Source organism: Talpa occidentalis, unplaced genomic scaffold (genome assembly GCF_014898055.3).
Source record: "Talpa occidentalis isolate TD23 unplaced genomic scaffold, MPIMG_talOcc4v2.1 talOcc4.3, whole genome shotgun sequence".
Classification (NCBI taxonomy): Eukaryota; Metazoa; Chordata; class Mammalia; order Eulipotyphla; family Talpidae; genus Talpa; species Talpa occidentalis.
In genome coordinates this window covers 146,594,139-146,610,984 of record NW_023603184.1, presented here as the reverse complement: position 1 = coordinate 146,610,984, position 16,846 = coordinate 146,594,139, and the positions used below count along the sequence as shown (strand labels likewise).

The 16,846-nt window shown below is 36.5% G+C and overlaps 1 protein-coding gene across 1 annotated transcript in view; it reads right to left on the bottom strand.

Annotated features, from left to right (window-relative positions):
• The window catches only part of PSMD1 (proteasome 26S subunit, non-ATPase 1), an 83,010-nt gene that overhangs the window by 20,621 nt on the left and 45,543 nt on the right, over window positions 1-16,846 (bottom strand). Inside the window, exons 17-18 of the mRNA XM_037524208.2 lie at window positions 6,371-6,485; window positions 2,079-2,195 (exon numbers count right to left, since the gene is read on the bottom strand). Coding sequence (XP_037380105.2) covers window positions 2,079-2,195; window positions 6,371-6,485 — 232 coding nt within the window. The remainder of the gene's footprint in view (window positions 1-2,078; window positions 2,196-6,370; window positions 6,486-16,846) is intronic.

Sequence of the window (16,846 nt, the reverse complement as noted above, 5' to 3'; positions counted from 1 at the left end):
AATACTTTCACTGTAAGAGTGTTTCCTGAAAGACCAATTGTGTTTTACACTACCCATACAGTTTTGCTTTTGTAGTAAGGTAAAAATCATTTAACTTTTCCTGTTGAGTTTATATTAATGCTAATGGCTACCAGCTATCACTGCATTTCAACATTCTTAACCAACATCCAAGATTCTGATATAACATGGAACTAGAAATGTGCCCCTGTATTGACATCACAAATTTTTTTAGTTCAACAAAATTTTGGGGAACGACTTTAAGTGAACAGTTATTTAAAGTGTTTTCACTTTTTCTAAATATGAAATTTATGAAAGAGTTGAGTGTTTCTTCACACTACACAGTCTACCCTATTCCAACCCCATTTCAGAGAGCTCTATCATTGGTATAAACATGAAAGCAACATATGAGGCTATACTGAATAAATGCCTATATGTTATTGTTAGAGGAGGCACGTTCTAGAGCTTAAACTTCCTTCTTTAATGACATCCGTTGGTTGGATAACATTCAGTTGATAAAGATCAGAAGAATATCAAAAGCAGAAATAAAAGATGCAAAAGTTACTCATATTATAATTGCTACACTTAAAAGCAAAAACCAAAAGAAATGTGGTTTAAAAAGATGTTTATGTTCTACTTGATAATAATATATTAAGTAATATATGTTAAAACAGCATAAAAAAGATGGTTCTATCTTTGCAGTAATCCAATTTTTGGAAGTCTTGAAAATGATTTTGACAAAGAACAAGAAGTACCGGATAAAGGAAACAAAAACAATAGCTACTGCTTAGAAAAAGAAGTCTATTAAACGTTAACTTTTATTAAATTAGTTATTAAATCTATTAAACATCTCTATTAAAATGAGACTGAATAATCAATGGGTTCTGGAAGGTTTTCTCTTTTCTACTATACCATCAATTTGCTTTTCTAAAAATGAGGGTGTTCTATCTGCTTGATGTGGCAGAAGTCTGCAAGTTGGGGTTTTTTGTTGATTTTTTGACTGTGTCTCACATAGGAGCAGAATTAGCATAAGGTTGTTAAGAATTTAATTAAGAATCAAAAGAACTGAGATGACTGCATAAGTTACATATAGCTATTTAATGTATCAAATATTTCTATAAACTGCATTTTATATAACCAATGACATTTCTAATTTTTAATACACATAAATAAGATCAATGCATTTTCTGTTTCTCAACAAAATGAGAGGTTTTGACTCAGTTGCTAAGCGACATTAGATATCAAACTCTAACATGAGGTCTAAGAGTTTGTTATGGGGAAATCTGAAAACAGATGTCTCAAAATCTGTTATTGCATTTGAAGTGCCATTTCTATAGGAAAGTTGGACTAAGACTCTTTCCCCTCAAAGACTAGAGATGAGCTTCATAGAGACTGCTGAGGGAGCTTAATATGGTCATTGGTCACTGTGCACCTGCCATTAAAGTAAGAGGCTTTAACTATCAATGGACACAGCAGAGAGAAGGGATGGGAGTAGGGAGGGAGGAAAGAGGGCCAGGTAAAGGCTCTCTAATGGAGAACCTATTACATTCCTACCCACACAAACAGCAAAACATATAGGAGTGTTTCTGTGGACAGATGGGTCAAGAAAGCGGTACTGGAGCCATCTGAAAATCTCCCCAAGAAGACATCTGCATGTGAGTGGAGTCATTTCTAAACATAGGTTGTATGTAGCATATATAAATGACTGCAGGACTCTCCATTACTTTAGAAGGAAAAATCAAAAAAGTCACGGACTACCTGAGATTGCATCCCATATCAGAGGAATAAGGTACCCTGCTGAATCAATTTTAAAAAGACAAAAATTGAAGCTGATTTTATCACCCCAGGAGTTTAATTTTTTAAGAACAGTTGAATTAACGAAGTGACCATAAAGCTGCAAAAAAAAAAAAAAAAAAAAAAGCCTTCAGAGTATTATATATTTAAAGTTTTCCCATTTTCCCACTCTATACTTCCAGTGAGATCAGTGTTTTTGTATTTAAAGCTCTGTCCTCAAAAGAAGATAAGTTACAAAGGAAAAGCCTGAAGCAACTTTATTCCAGATAACATTTTTATTAGCTTACCTTTGGACAAGTGATTTCAGTCTGTTGAATCATGATGAGAGCCGAAGCTATGAGGGCGCCTTGCCTCACATAGTTCACAGGGTCATTTGTCATTGGTTCTAACAGATTAATTGCTTCCTGAAATCATTAAAAAATGTAACTTTAAGCAATACAGCTGGGTTTTGAAATTAATTACTATCAGTCTAAGTCAATAATTTTATGTAACATTATAATATCAAGTTAATTTTTAATTACTAAGACTCAATAGTTCAGAACTGAGTATGCTTTACTCAAACTTTAATAATTGATGGTAAGTCAAAAAGTAGCTTGTAGAACATAGGTGCTCTAGTCTTGAGGAAAAAGAGGTCAAAATGAATGAAAAAATGAGATTAATGTTTGATCAGCACATACTGTTTTCCATATATAGTGGTAAATATTTTGTTATCTCATTTTATTCTCGTACTCCTAAAAAATAACAACACAAAAGAATCTTTGTAAACAGAGAGTTACAAAGGCTAGGTAATGTGCCTAAAGTCATATAAGTAGCACCCAGTTCAATCTGACTCCAAAATCTACATTAAATATCCTGGTGGCGCAAGGGGTTAAGCACAACCCTATGAAGCGATCAGCAGCCTCTGTAGTATGTCCCCAGGCCCGCCAGGGAGCAACCTATATGGCATAGCAGACCTCTCTGTCTGGCCCGCTGCTCCCCTCAAGCAGTGCATTTCAATCAATCTGCCTGTTCTGTCTCTGGTGAATCCTCTCCCCCCCCGGGCACCTTTGGTCTGTACCCAGCTCTTGTATGCATAAATAAATAAATCTTAAAAAAAAAAATCCAACTTCCTTCAAATACCAAGGGTAAGAGAAAGTCTTCGATGATCTTTACAATTCCTAACTAAAAAAACAAAACAAAAAAGAGAAAAAAATTCTGAGAACAAATAAGATTTTACTTGTTAGTAGAAAGGCAAAACAAATTAAATCTCAAACAGGACTAGAATTTATTTCAAGTTATATTTCACAGACCCGACGTGATGCAATTTTTCAAAATGTTTACCATATTCTTAATACCATAATCTTCAGAATATCAGTTATATGAAAAAATAATTCCTTGGTTAAGTAAGTTTGGGAGTTCCTGTGTACCATATATCACCTTTTCTTGCACATTCAAAAAGGCACCTAGAATAGTAAAGGTTCTAGGAATGTACATATTATAACAAAAGCTCCAAGAACTCTTATTATAATAGAAACCATCTGAACTTTGTTTATCCCAGCATTTTGTGCCCAAAACTTCTATTAACACCTTTCAGAACTTTCAGATAAGTGTCTCTTTATAACATCACTTATAGGTCCTTATGTAGGTATTAATCTGGAAGAACAGAACAATAGGTTTACAAGATAACCAAAGTTAATATGATTTCTTATAGCCTGTCTCAAAACCAAGGAGAGGAAAAATAAATGGAATTAAATAACTTCATATTTCTTTACAAGAGGGTTTACTTATTTAAAAAAAACAAGTCAGAGCTACTAACAAATAGTACGGATACCAGATAACTGTATCCTTTTTCCTCACTTCATTGAAAAAATGTATTGACATTGCACAGAGGAGTATTTCAAGCATTGCTCATATATTATCAATATTGTTTATAAAGCAGTCATGATAAAATTATAACAAAAAATTCACATTTATAGGTTAAAAAACACTAATGTGGCCTTTAAGATATAGGTACAACCTCAAAGATACATTTCAGAATAAAAGGATGTTTCAAGTTTTTAAGAAAACTAAATTAAAGCATTAAACTGTAGTCAGATAGGTATTGATATGTAGATCATAAAAACTATCTAGAAATAAAGCAGACTTGTTTAGTATGAATAATAAAAAATTTTCATTGAATTAACTTGTCAGATGCCGTGTCTCAAAGAACATTTGCTCCTAGATATTATATTAGGTTTAGAATAATCTGGAAAGGAAAAAAAATCTAATTTACATTTAATTCATGAGCCCTGACATAAATGTCTTCTAAAGGCATGAGAGGGAAAATACAGAGTAAAATATCGAACTATATTTTTCCTGTTTATATAAGAGATGTGTTCCAGAAAAAATAAAGGTCAATTTCCATAAACTGTATTTTATATAACCAACAACATTGCTAATAAAACTGAAGATACATTCTCATATAAGATATTCTCCTGCAAGAGGAAAACATTTTAAAATCAAAATTCTGTGAGGGCAGATTTTGTGCTCCATCATTTGACAAATATTTATTGAAAGTCTACTATGCGTCAGGTATGGCTTTAGGTTCTAGCGGTGAACATTCTGATCTCAGGGAACTTACATTGCAGTGGAGAGCAGAGAAAATAAATACATAGATCTAATAATATGTTAGATGGTGATAAATGCTATGAAGAAACATAAAAACAAGGGAAGGAGACAGAATGAGAGTATCAGAAAAGGATGTCTTTTTCTTTTTTAAAGATTTATTTTAGGGCCTCCCCGGTGGCGCAGCGGTTGAGCGCTGGGTTGCGAAGCTGCCCGCAGCCTCTGCAACGCCGGTTCGATCCCCGGCTGCCGGGCGAGGGTCCCACATGGCACGCAGACCTCTCCTGCCGCCCGCTGCTCCCCCCAGCAGTGTACTTCATCAGTCTGCCTGCTCTGCTCTCCCCTCTGGCTCCGTGAATTCTCTCACCATCCCGCACTTCTGACTGTACCCAGTGCTTGTATAAATAAATAAATAAATAAATCTTTAAAAAAAATAAATAAAAGCAATCACTTTCTTTACTGGTCTATTCTTAAAAAAAAAAAAAGATTTTATTTATTTATACAAGAATTGGAGTGTAGGCCAGAGGTGTGAGGGTGAGAGGATTTACCAGAGACAGATTGGGGAGCAGAACAGGTGGATCTACAGAAATACACTGCTGAGGGGAGAAGTGGGGAGACAGGAGAGGTCTGCTGTGCCACGTGGGTCAGTTCCCAGGCGGGGGATCAAATTCATGCCAAAGTGGCTGGTGATAGCTTGATAGCACTGAGACTTTAACCCCTGCACCCAGGGAGGCCCAAGTATGTACTTCTATAATAATTTTTACAGTTTTGTCACATGTAGTAAAAATGCCTATTTTAAATTCTTAGCTTCAATAATGTTTTATTTGTAGCCAATACTAACACTTTTATTAAACAGAAAGTCAAGCAAATTAAAGTCCAATTACTGGAACCAATCAATAAACTGTAACTATGCTTTGCTTCATTTTGATTTGAACAAGAGATGATAAAATCACCAGATATAAAGACATCAGAAGCAAAACCATGTTCTGTTTGCTCCACCCCCAACTCTGTTAAAAGAAAGGTTCCCCTTTTGGGGAAGATGGTCAAGAAGTATATGTATACGTGTATGTATGTATATGTGTATGATGATGAAAGGAAAAATGGGAAGATTGTGTCACTGCTGTGAATCAATAACAGCTGTTACTATTTAAGCAATAGTGCATTTCTTTATGAATCTCATGCTTTCAAATCATCAAAGGGCCAGCTCAACTCTGTCACTTCTGAGGACTTACCACCAGGTATTATGTTTGTGAGGAGAAAACATGCAAATAGCAGTAAAAGAATCACACTGAGTTGATGCTGGTATCCTCAGACAAGAACCTTGATTTTCAACAATACTAACTACGAAAACTAAACATGTCAAATAATATAAAATAACCAGAATTCTTTTTTTCAAAGAAAATGCTTTCAAAAAGAAACCCAGGGACCTCCCTGGTGACGCATGGGTTAAAGTCTCAGTGCTATCAAGCTATCACCAGCCACTTTGGCATGATTCAATCCCCGGCCAGGGGGCTGACTCACATGGTGCAGCAGACCTCTCCTGTCTCGCCCGCTGCTCCCCTCAGCCATGCATTTCAGTCAATCTGCCTATTCTGCTCCCCACTCTGTGTCTGGTGAATCCTCTCACTTCCGCACCTCTGGCCTACACCCAAGTTCTTGTATGCATAAATAAACAAAAAGAAACCAAGAAACCTAAAAAAAAAAGATAAAAAAAAGAAAAAGAAAAAAAAAGAAACCCAATAGCATTGTTTCCATTGTAGTTATCCATGTAATATGGTGGTGTATTCCTTTTTTTTTTGTGGGGGGAGGGGGAAGGAGAATTAATTCTTAAATAGCTTTGGATAATCAGATATATAAAGAAAGGACATTCTAGGAAGTTCAGTCAAGTTAAATCTCACAGATTACACCAGCTGTATTTTTCAGCTGTGACACCAATTTTTCTGCAGGAGAAGATTGTGACACCAGGAAAGGACAGACCCCACTGGCTGAGCACTACCTTGTTTCCCGTTCCAGCACAGCAGATACCCAGGGCCATTGCAGCTCCATAGCGCACGTGAGGATTGTAACTCTCTGACAACAAGGAGACAACGCTGGGGCACTGCTCAGGGGTCCTGACAAGAAACAGAGAAGGTGAATCACATTGGAAGAATGTTAATCAATTTATTTTGAGTTATGCAAAACAAGCTATTAACCAATAGCTGAAGAGTTTAAAATCCTCCACAAATTCTAATTACTGATATTAGAAAATTATGCTCCAAATTCAGAGAACACAAGAAAAGAAAGAGAATGTATCAGTAACCCCTCATGACAGCATTGTAGCCATTCCTCAGCTTCTTCCAGTGGGGAGTTACTATGGCAGTGCAGGGAGCAGCCCCTAGATTCATTATTTATTTATTTGAGAAAAATCAGCTGACATCTTTGTTGCTCTGGTGGGGGATGCCCTCAGGAGCTCTTGGTGCGGTTGGTCCGCCAGCTCTCTCCACCAAAAGGAAATCTACATTCATTGTTATATTTCCTGCTCACTCTGTATTTTGTTTCAGAAGACAAAAGTCATTTGTAGAGCCACCTGGATGTTTCCAAAGCTGTGTGAAAGATTTAAATCTCCTAGTATTATTCTGGTTGAACATTAAGCTGGTATGTAAGCCATGGTAACGAGAATATCATGATTCTAGTTTTAGCAATTATTTTTATTGATAAGAATAGAAAAATAGTTTTCTTATTCTTTTTATATTTGCAGCAAAGACAATAACTGGACAACCATGCTAATGAAGTCCCTGACCTCATCTTTAAAAGACTATCCTTTATAGTTAAGTTACTCCCGAAAGGCAGCACACTGAGGTAGTAAGTAGGAGAGTGAGGGGAATGGTAATGTTATAATACTGAACTTGTGAATATAATGCTATATACAGAATTATAATGCTATAATACTGAACTTGTGAAAATTCATCAAGCTATAGGGTAATGACTATGTGAACTTTTTTGGGATGTGTATTACATTTCAATATTTTAAAAAGACTATCCATATATCACATTTCAATACAAAATATTTTTTTAATTTAATAAACCTATTTTGTTGTGAATAAAAACAGTGATTACCTACAGGCCAACTCAAATCTATAATTTTATGTTGGAATTGTCCTCTAGCCTCAAATTCCAGTGAGTGGTAAATTCAAATTTCAAATGCAATAGAGTTACATCTATAAAAAGTATCTATAAAATTGGAATTACTAGGAAAGGATGAATTATTTCTGCCTACAACAACTCTTGAAAATGTTCCATTTGGGGGCCTCCCTGGTGGCGCAACGGGTCTCAATCCCTGGCCAGTCAGGGAGCAACCCACATGGCGTAGCAGACCTCTCCAGACTCGCCCTATTGCTCCCCTCAGCAGTATACTTCGGTCTATCTGCTTGTTCTGTTCCCCGCTCTGTGGTGAATCCTCTCACCTCCCACACCTCTGGCCTATACCCCAGTTCTCATAATCATAAATAAATAAATCTTTTTAAAAAAGAAAGAAAGAAAGAAAATGTTCTGCTCACCAGTATAAATAATTTGGAACCAATACTAATGGCAACAACATGAAAATAATTTGGTGTTGTGAAAAAGCAATGTGTAAGGAGAGAGCAGCTACTCGTGGCTTTGGAAATTTCTTAGTACATGACATCAGGCAAGTCACATTTTCTTTTTTCTTAAAGATTTATTTATTTTTATATAAGAACCGGGGTACAGGCCAGATGTGCGGGAGGGTGAGAGGATTCACCAGAGACAGAACAGAACAGGCAGACTGACAAAATACACTGCTGAGGGGAGCAGCGGGCGAGACAGGAGAGGTCTGTTTCGCCATGTGGGACCCTAGCCGGGCGGCCGGGATACAACCCACTCTGCAGAGGCTGTGGACAGCTTCACAGTGCGGCACTCAAGCGCCTGCGCCACCAGGGGAGGCCCAAATCACATTTTCTTGGGATAAATTTTCTTGACTACATTGCAGGGATAACATAAAAAATGAATGAACAAATAACTGAAGATAATAACACATAGGCTTTGGTTAATCATTAATGAGATAAATAACTTTATATAAGAACAGACCATGAAGTCAAAAACCCATGTTCCTGTTTTATCTCTAAATAGTTGGAATGATTTATAGAAATTCAATTAACCAAACACTCTGGGTTCCCTTTCCACATCTGAAAAAAGAATGAGAATAGAAATTCTATAAGGTATTTTTTTACTTTACAATTCTATGGCTTTAAAAAATGAACCAATCACCAAAGGGTTTAACCCCATGTCATTAAGTAGGACAACATTTATTCAATGAGAAACATTACCATAAAATAAAAATGAAATGCAAAGTGGCATTACATCAATATGTTGTTGAACACTTATTTTATAATTTGTAACTGACAGTACCATCAGTTATCTTTTATTTTCACGCCTATTTGGCAAAGCTCACTTCATAATTTGATATCCAAATTCTCTGACAAACTCAAACATTTTGTTATCTAATTAATTACAGGTAAAACCATGCAAGACTGCACATATCTTAAGAGACAAGGACTAAGACAGAGTCTTCTCCATTTTTTTCTTACAAATTATTACCACTGTGCTAGGTACTAAAGATAAAGTAATTTTTACTTCTTAGCAAAAGACAAGGGAGCCAATCTAATTTTATATTTAGAGACTTAGCCACTGAGTATTTTTTACTAGGTTCAAGGTCTAACGGTTAACAACTGGGGAAAATATCGTGCCCTTCCCGTTCCCCTCCCTCTGAAGCTTGTAATTCAGCCATTTACCAAAAATAGGGAGAGGCAGCACGTATCTGTGAGTAGTATATCATAAGGTTAATTGTGTCTTAATTTTATGTGCTTTAAAGTTCAAAGTAGGGAGACCACACAGAGGAAGAGGGAAGGCTTTCTTTAAAAAGTGAACACATATTGAAATAGGTAATTAAAGTTCTGATTTGTTGTTTCAATAAAACTTCTTGGCTTGTAGCTAATAGTCATCTTGCCAAATGTACTATTTGTACAAATCTTTCAGAGAGCAGGAATTATGCAAGGACGTATGCATAAGTCACTGCCATATCATCCGACCATGAACCGCACATATGAATGCCTTTCTTTCATACTGTTCCTTTACTGAACATTTTATGCAACCTTAACATTAAATCACATTAATAAATCAAGATGTCTTCAAAAATATGGTGTCTTTTTTTCTAACTTATCTCCAAGGGAGGAAACACACACACACACAGAGTTATTAAGGCACATGAAGTCAACAGTGGGAATTTGCTGGGGCTACAGAGTAGTCCCCTGGTAGAATTCTGAATTTATGATTCTCACCAGCAAGTAACACAGAATATAATAACACAGGAATTAAGAAATATCCTGTTTGATTCCTCTGTTCTCCTTATCTACAGACTCCATACCATGTGATTAGCACCCTGAAGTCTTAAGAGCCCACTAATGTCTTTATCTATCCATACATAAATAGGACCAAAGGACACCTTTCCCCTAAACTGCTCCTCTCCCACAATGACCATTTATCTACACACCCAGGAAATGTATCTTTAGTCATTCTATTTCCTCATTCTCCACATCCAACCAGGCAAACAAGTCAAGCAAAACTCTTCAACCTTGTTTGTGCCCACTACCTATTTCAGGCCTGATCATTTCTCACTAGAAATAATAGAGATTCTTTAAATGACCTCTCTGCCTCCTTTCCCTTTCCGTCTCCAGTTCGCTATGGCAGAGAGATGATAATTAGAAAGATCCGGATTGCAATTCTAGTGCAGTCATTTATTAAGAGAAGCAATCACTAAATCTCTTGGAACCTTCATTGCTTTATCTATAAACTGGGTCCACCTTATTATTTATGAGGGCAGTTGGTGGTGTGGTAGATTAGAGATATTTTACTATAATCACTTAAATCTAGATGCATAACTAGACATTGCCTTTGCAGCAGAACCAGGTTTTCAGCCAGCAGTAAGTAAGCTATAGTTTGGGCTCTTATTTTAGAAAAGGGAGGGTTAACTCATACCCAAAAGCTCATTCAAAGCAATATAAAGTCAGATGGATACTAAAGCTACAGAGCTGGTTATATTTAGTGTTCTGATCAGATTTCCTAGCCAACTTTTTAGGGAGTCAATGGCACATAAAATATTTACCCACTTGCCTTTCATTTGCAGCCAAGGGCACACGATATTGCAGGGAAAATGGACTTGTTCTAAATATATCTTAAAATTTCATCTATTTTATGATCCCTACTTGTTAAAAAAGCATTATACTTACTTAGATTAGGGCATTAATACTTTCATGAGGTTTAAAAAAAAACATAATACTGGGGGTTTAATGCAGCATTTAATTAGCTGATTACTATAGTCTAAAACTGGTTATGAGGGCTATAAACTGAAAGGCATATGAAAAACTTTCAAGCTTCTCAGTTTAATAGCATTTTCAATGGACACATTCTTCAGAAAAGCAAGTGTTAAGACAGGAATAAAAGAATCTTTAATAAATTAATTTAAGACATTCAATCTCTTCAAGAATATAATAAAACCATAATATTCTATGTTTACTTCAATTTTTTAGCAGGCAGTTCTGAAAGCATGAATCTTTCTAAGCAATGATCAGAATGCAAACATTCACTGAAAGTAAAACTCTGCACATTAATCTTTATCCAAACATATACATACACATGATGTATACATATATAAAAGTTAATAAAGGAAAAAATTATGTCACCATTTTGCAATGTGAAATGAATCAATGGACTTCAGCACAATTGTCAATGACCGCTTAACATCATGAAGTGAAGCGACAAGACGTATGTGCATTCACAGCCCTGCCCCTCTAAAATGGGGAGGGAAGGGAAGAGAGAAAAAGTGAACCTGAATGGGAGCATGGGATACATCCAACTATCAATTTACAGGAAATACAGATGACCAAAAACCACATCATACTAGACATCAGTATGCAACCAAGAAAAAAATCAGTGTGGAAAACTTGAAAAGAATAATGACCTGGTTTCTTCACCAAGTAAGCTGCAAGGCATGAGGAAAAAAAGGCAAGGCAAGATATGGAAAGAAGCTGTAAAATAAAAGAAAACCCACCAGATCTTTAATAACAGCTCACTGGGCTTTCTTTCAGCTATTTCATATCATTCTTTTTTTTTTTTAAGAAGATTTATTTATTTATGAATACAAGAGATGCGGTACAGGCCAGAGGATTCACCAGAGACAGAGTGGGGAACAGAACAGGCGGACTGACTGAAATACACTGCTGAGGGGAGCAGCGGGCAAGACAGGAGAGGTCTGCTGTGCCATGTGGGTTCCTCCCTGGCTGGACTTGTGCTGCAGAGGCTGCGGATCGCTTCATAGTGCGGTGCTTAAACCCCTTGCACCACCAGGGAGGCCAATTTCATATAATTCTTACATTACTTAAATCTTAGCTTTTCTATATAAGCACTATCCCTTAGATAATATCACAAAATAATGCTTATAGTTTGTGACAATACTGCTGGACCAGCATTTAAAACAAGTCATTTAAATACCTTATCTCTGATCAGCACAAATTTAGAAAAATAAATGTTGAGAAATGGTCAAGTCACAGGAAAAATAATGGATTTTATTTTATTGAGTGGGGGTAGGCAGAGAACAAAGAATTCAAGGCTTGGGAAACCATCTTACTAAAATATGTTACCTATGCCTTAGCTTTTCCACATATCTATGTTCTGATATGTTGAACTTAAAAGTATATTTACTCAATTATGGATTTGTTAGCTGAATTTGTTTTCAATAATAGAGCAATATATTGTGAGAATTTTAGCAACTTTTCTTGTTCCCCTTTATTTTTTGATTAGTTTGTATTAAAAAAAATGAATACCATTAGAGGTTAAAAAAATGAGGTGATAGACTTTTTGAATTTTCTTTTATCACAAGATAAAAGAGTTTTTTTTTTTATCTTTTTGGTTTTGTTTCACAAATACACCTTTATCCCATTCAACTCTAGATCCTAAGCTACTCTACTGGTTATTTTTTACTTTAACAGTTCAGTCTTTGCCACAAGGTAAATAAAATTTTACAAAACTACACAGATACTGCCCTAAACTTTAGAAATTTAGTTCTATCGTTAATATTTCTTTACATTTTTACTGGACTTCAGAAAACTTAAAATCAGTGTAATTTTTAGACTAGATTTTTTATTAGGTGCTGTCAAGTGGGATGAAAATATCTCAATGAGAAGCAAGTAGATTGATAAGATTTATAGACTAGGAGTTGTTACTTTGCAATAACATGTTTTTTTCACATCCTATCCCCTGAATAGGCAAATCAAGAAAAGTCTTGCAGCATGAGTGAGCCACAATGAAATTAGTTTATAAAATATTTTATTGGTATTTCCCTGCTTTTATAAAAATGAACACAAATATACTGAAATTCATTTGATATTGAAATAAGGTTCTTGATAATGAAAGTCCACTTTTAATAGCTGATTACAGTGATTATTGAAGACGTGTACAGCTGAGCAAATCTAAACCAAAGAGGTTTGGGTCCTTTGCAATCATCAACAATATTCCAGGTATAAGAAGTATTTTAATTAAAGGACATTGCCAATCATGACATTAAATTGTAGTATAGCTTCACTGATACAAAAAAAAACACCAACCCCTTTTTTTTTTGTTCTTTAGAAAAGCAGATATAGCATGAGCAGCTCTGGCAAAAACTGTCAGAAGCAACCAGATGAAAGCTTAAAGAAGCAGCATGCTGATGTAGTAGGCTGAGACAATGGGGTGTGGGAGAAGAGAGAGCGAGAACTCACTATGAAAGAGACCTTTTATATTGTCTGCCTACCACGGTGCCCAGACTGGTGATGGCACTGAGGATGGTAGGCCATGCACAGGTGCAGGTTGCTGATGAGAGGGAAAAACACCAGACCTCATTCTCAAAAGAATTTTGGTTGGTTGTTTCAATGCCTGGAGATTCCTTGAAGGACCAGTGCAATGGCTTGAACTTGTTTCATCCCACGTAAGAGTGCTCCCAGGGCTGGAGCAACTTCCCAGGTGACACTGGTCAAAAACATTTAAAGGCAAAAGTACTGGTCACAGGAGGCCGGCACAATGGATAATCAGACCAGGCTGTGAACAGGCTGAAAAGCCTGGAAGGAGATATATGGGGTAACAAGGACTTTTTTTTTCCATTTATTTTTTTTCACCCCTTCCCTACCTCCCATAACAAGGACTTTTAAAAGCCTGAGTGTATACCAGGGGATCTGAGAAGATACATTACATGTATGCTCAGGGCTGGTGAATGCTTAGGAACACTGCGAATTCAGTGAAGTTAAGCAGAGTATGGTTTAGTGGAAGCCAAGTGCAGGAAGTATTTTAAAGAAGGGGAGGTGATCAATTAGGGTCAACTGCTGCTGTGAAGTAGGCAGAGCAGGTTACATCATCTTTTTACACATTCAGAAATTAAAGCTCAGAGAAATTGATTTATCTGAGGTTTCGTAAGTGTCAGTTATAGCACTTGTCTCATTTCACCACCAGAGTAGCAGTCATCCATCTGGAAATAAGGTTTTAGGAGCTTTCTTTAACAAGTCAATAGAAACCATAAGAGTGAATGGAGGAGGGCCTCCCTGGTGGTGCAGCGGTTGAGCGCTGGGTTGCGAAGCTGCCCGCAGCCTCTGCAGCGCCAGTTCGATCCCTGGCTGCTCCCCGGCCACTGGAGGAGGGTCCCACATGGCGCGCAGACCTCTCCTGCCGCCCGCTGCTCCCCTCAGCAGTGTACTTTGGTCCTTCTGCCTGCTCTGCTCCCTGCTCTGGCTCTGGTGAATTCTCTCACCCTCCCGTGCTTCCGACTGTACCCAGTGCTTGTATAAATAAATAAAATAAATAAATAAAAAGAAAAGAAAAAAAAGAGTGAATGGAGGAAAATGCAGAGGGAGATGACATCAACTCAGGACAAGAACTGGGAGAATCCACCTATTAAGAGTGTGGGAATGAGTTAGAAGATTCCAGAAGCCAAGAAAAGACACAAGTTTTAAGAGTAAATGCTTAGTCACAGTGTTGAATGTTACACAAAATCGACAACTGGTACTACTTAGTGATTTTCCAAGAGTTGTTTTAGTAAAACACTGGGGATAAAAATAAGGATTATAGACTGGGTGGGTGGTAAGAAAGAAAAAGATGGGCAATTCTTTAAAGAAATCTGATGATGAAAGAGATTTTAAGGGTAAGGAAGATTTTATTTTTTATTAACTGGAGTATGTCTACAAGAAAGAAATTAAGAGTTGAGGAATTAAGTATGCAAAGACAAACCTTGTGTCTTTTCTTGGCTTCTGCAATCTTCTAACTCATTCCCACACCCTTAATAGGGTGTGGATTCTATGTGAAGACACTTAATTCAGCAAACTACAAAGAACATAACAAAGAGTTGGAATCGAGAACTTAATGCAAATTAGTTGTGGAAAAGAGGAATGACAAATGATCCCAAAGGACAGGATGGATGAAAAGGCATTTTGAGAAAGTGAAATGTGATAAGGGCATTCAGATTGGTCTACCTCTTTCATTAAAAGAAGAGGTAAATTCAATCGTCAGGGGAGAGTGAGTAAAAGAGTCTAAGGAGAATAAACTGTTTGGAATAGCTATTCTTACAGTTTCAGTTCTTTTTCTGATCTTGTCAAAGAGAGTGAAGAATGAAAAAAAATCTGCAAAGCTGTATATAAGCTGCTCTGTGGGTCCTGCTGAAATGAGTTAGTCTTAGTTCTACACATGACTGTATTAGAATTACAGCATTGTACTTGTTTGAACCCCCCATCAGAAAAATTGCAAAAAGTATAGAAAATGTTTATCTTGTTTATCATCACATCTACATGGGAAAATGGAACTCAATAGACACTTCACAAATGAATAAGTAATGGACACAACCATATAGTTTCAAAATTCCTTAATGGTTAGTATTTGATAGGTCTTTGGTTGATATTTAAGCTGTCTTCCAAGACCTATACAAGTATTATACCTTTTTAAGTCAAAGGGGATATTCTAATTAATTTAAAAGGTACTAGGGATAAAATTAAATCTTTTTTTTTTTTTAGAGGCATGATTTATTTATTTATTTAGTTGTTTGTTTGTTTTGTTTATACATGCATTGGGTACAGTCAGAAGCGCGGGAGGGTGAGAGAATTCACCAGAGCCAGAGCGGGGAGCAGAGCAGGCAGAAGGACCGAAGCACACTGCTGAGGGGAGCAGCGGGCGGCAGGAGAGGTCTGCGTGCCATGTGGGACCCTCCTCTGGTGGCTGGGGAGCAGCCGGGGATCGAACCGGCACCGCAGAGGCCGCGGGCAGCTTCGCAACCCAGTGCTCAACCACTGCGCCACCGGGGAGGCCCTAAAATTAAACATTTTAGGAAAAAAAGTACCAACTATATTTTCTGTTAATAGATCTGACTCTAACCTTTTAAGATACTTTAATAAGAATTAATTTACCTGCAGTTCTAGGTAAATGAAATATTCTACACATATGAATTTTCTGGATATTTGAAAATATTCTACCACCGAGAATCAAATATGTATTTTGGATGAAAAACTTAAAAAAAAAAATGCATTGCATGCTTTCCTCCCACCTGAAATAAGAGTTAAATGAAGATGATTTAACCTTTTCTTAAATATGTGGAAGTCATCACTATGGTATCAATTGTTATACCTCATGAAGTTATGGAGCTATAAGCCTCTATTCTGAGTAGACCCACATGCCTATACTTTCAAAGTCCTATTTCTTCAGTTTACCCTGTTTGCCATTATCAAAGTGCTTTTCCATCTTTTAATGTTATTCAACTCCGGAGGAGGCAGGGAAATGTGTTTGCTAAATCCGTCTTGAATAGATTTACCACTGAAATTCTTCTGTACTATTATGATTTATCATCATGAGCAAATGTTATTTTCATTAAAGGGGGGAGAACCAAGGTTCTCTGAGTGTGTGTGTAGAGTGAGTGGGGACTTAATGGCTGCCTTCTTTCTAACAAGCATGCAATCTAGAGGTTCAGTTATTTGCCAACTTTTACACCCTTTTATTTATTTATTTATTATTTTGCTTTCTCATTTTCAGCTATGCTTCTAACAACTCAAGTTGCTATATAAATAGTTGTGCTAACTAGTTATATTCCTCAGCCATTAAAGTAACTTACAAATCTATACACCTAAAAAATAGCAAGCACTGATTTTTAACTACTTTTTGTTATAATATTTTAATTTTTTGGCAGTAGCATTAATAATTAAAAATTTATATTTATTGATGATAATGTTGATTTTTAACACTGTTTTAGAAATATAGGTTCATATCTCCACAAATGCATACTATCACATCACACCCACTACCAAAAATCTTCCACCACAGTCCACTAAGGCTCCCCCTACCCTGTTAAGATTTTTTTAAAAAGTGAGTGACTGTGAGTGAGAAGGGTTAATATTAGCAAAGTATAATAATAACAATG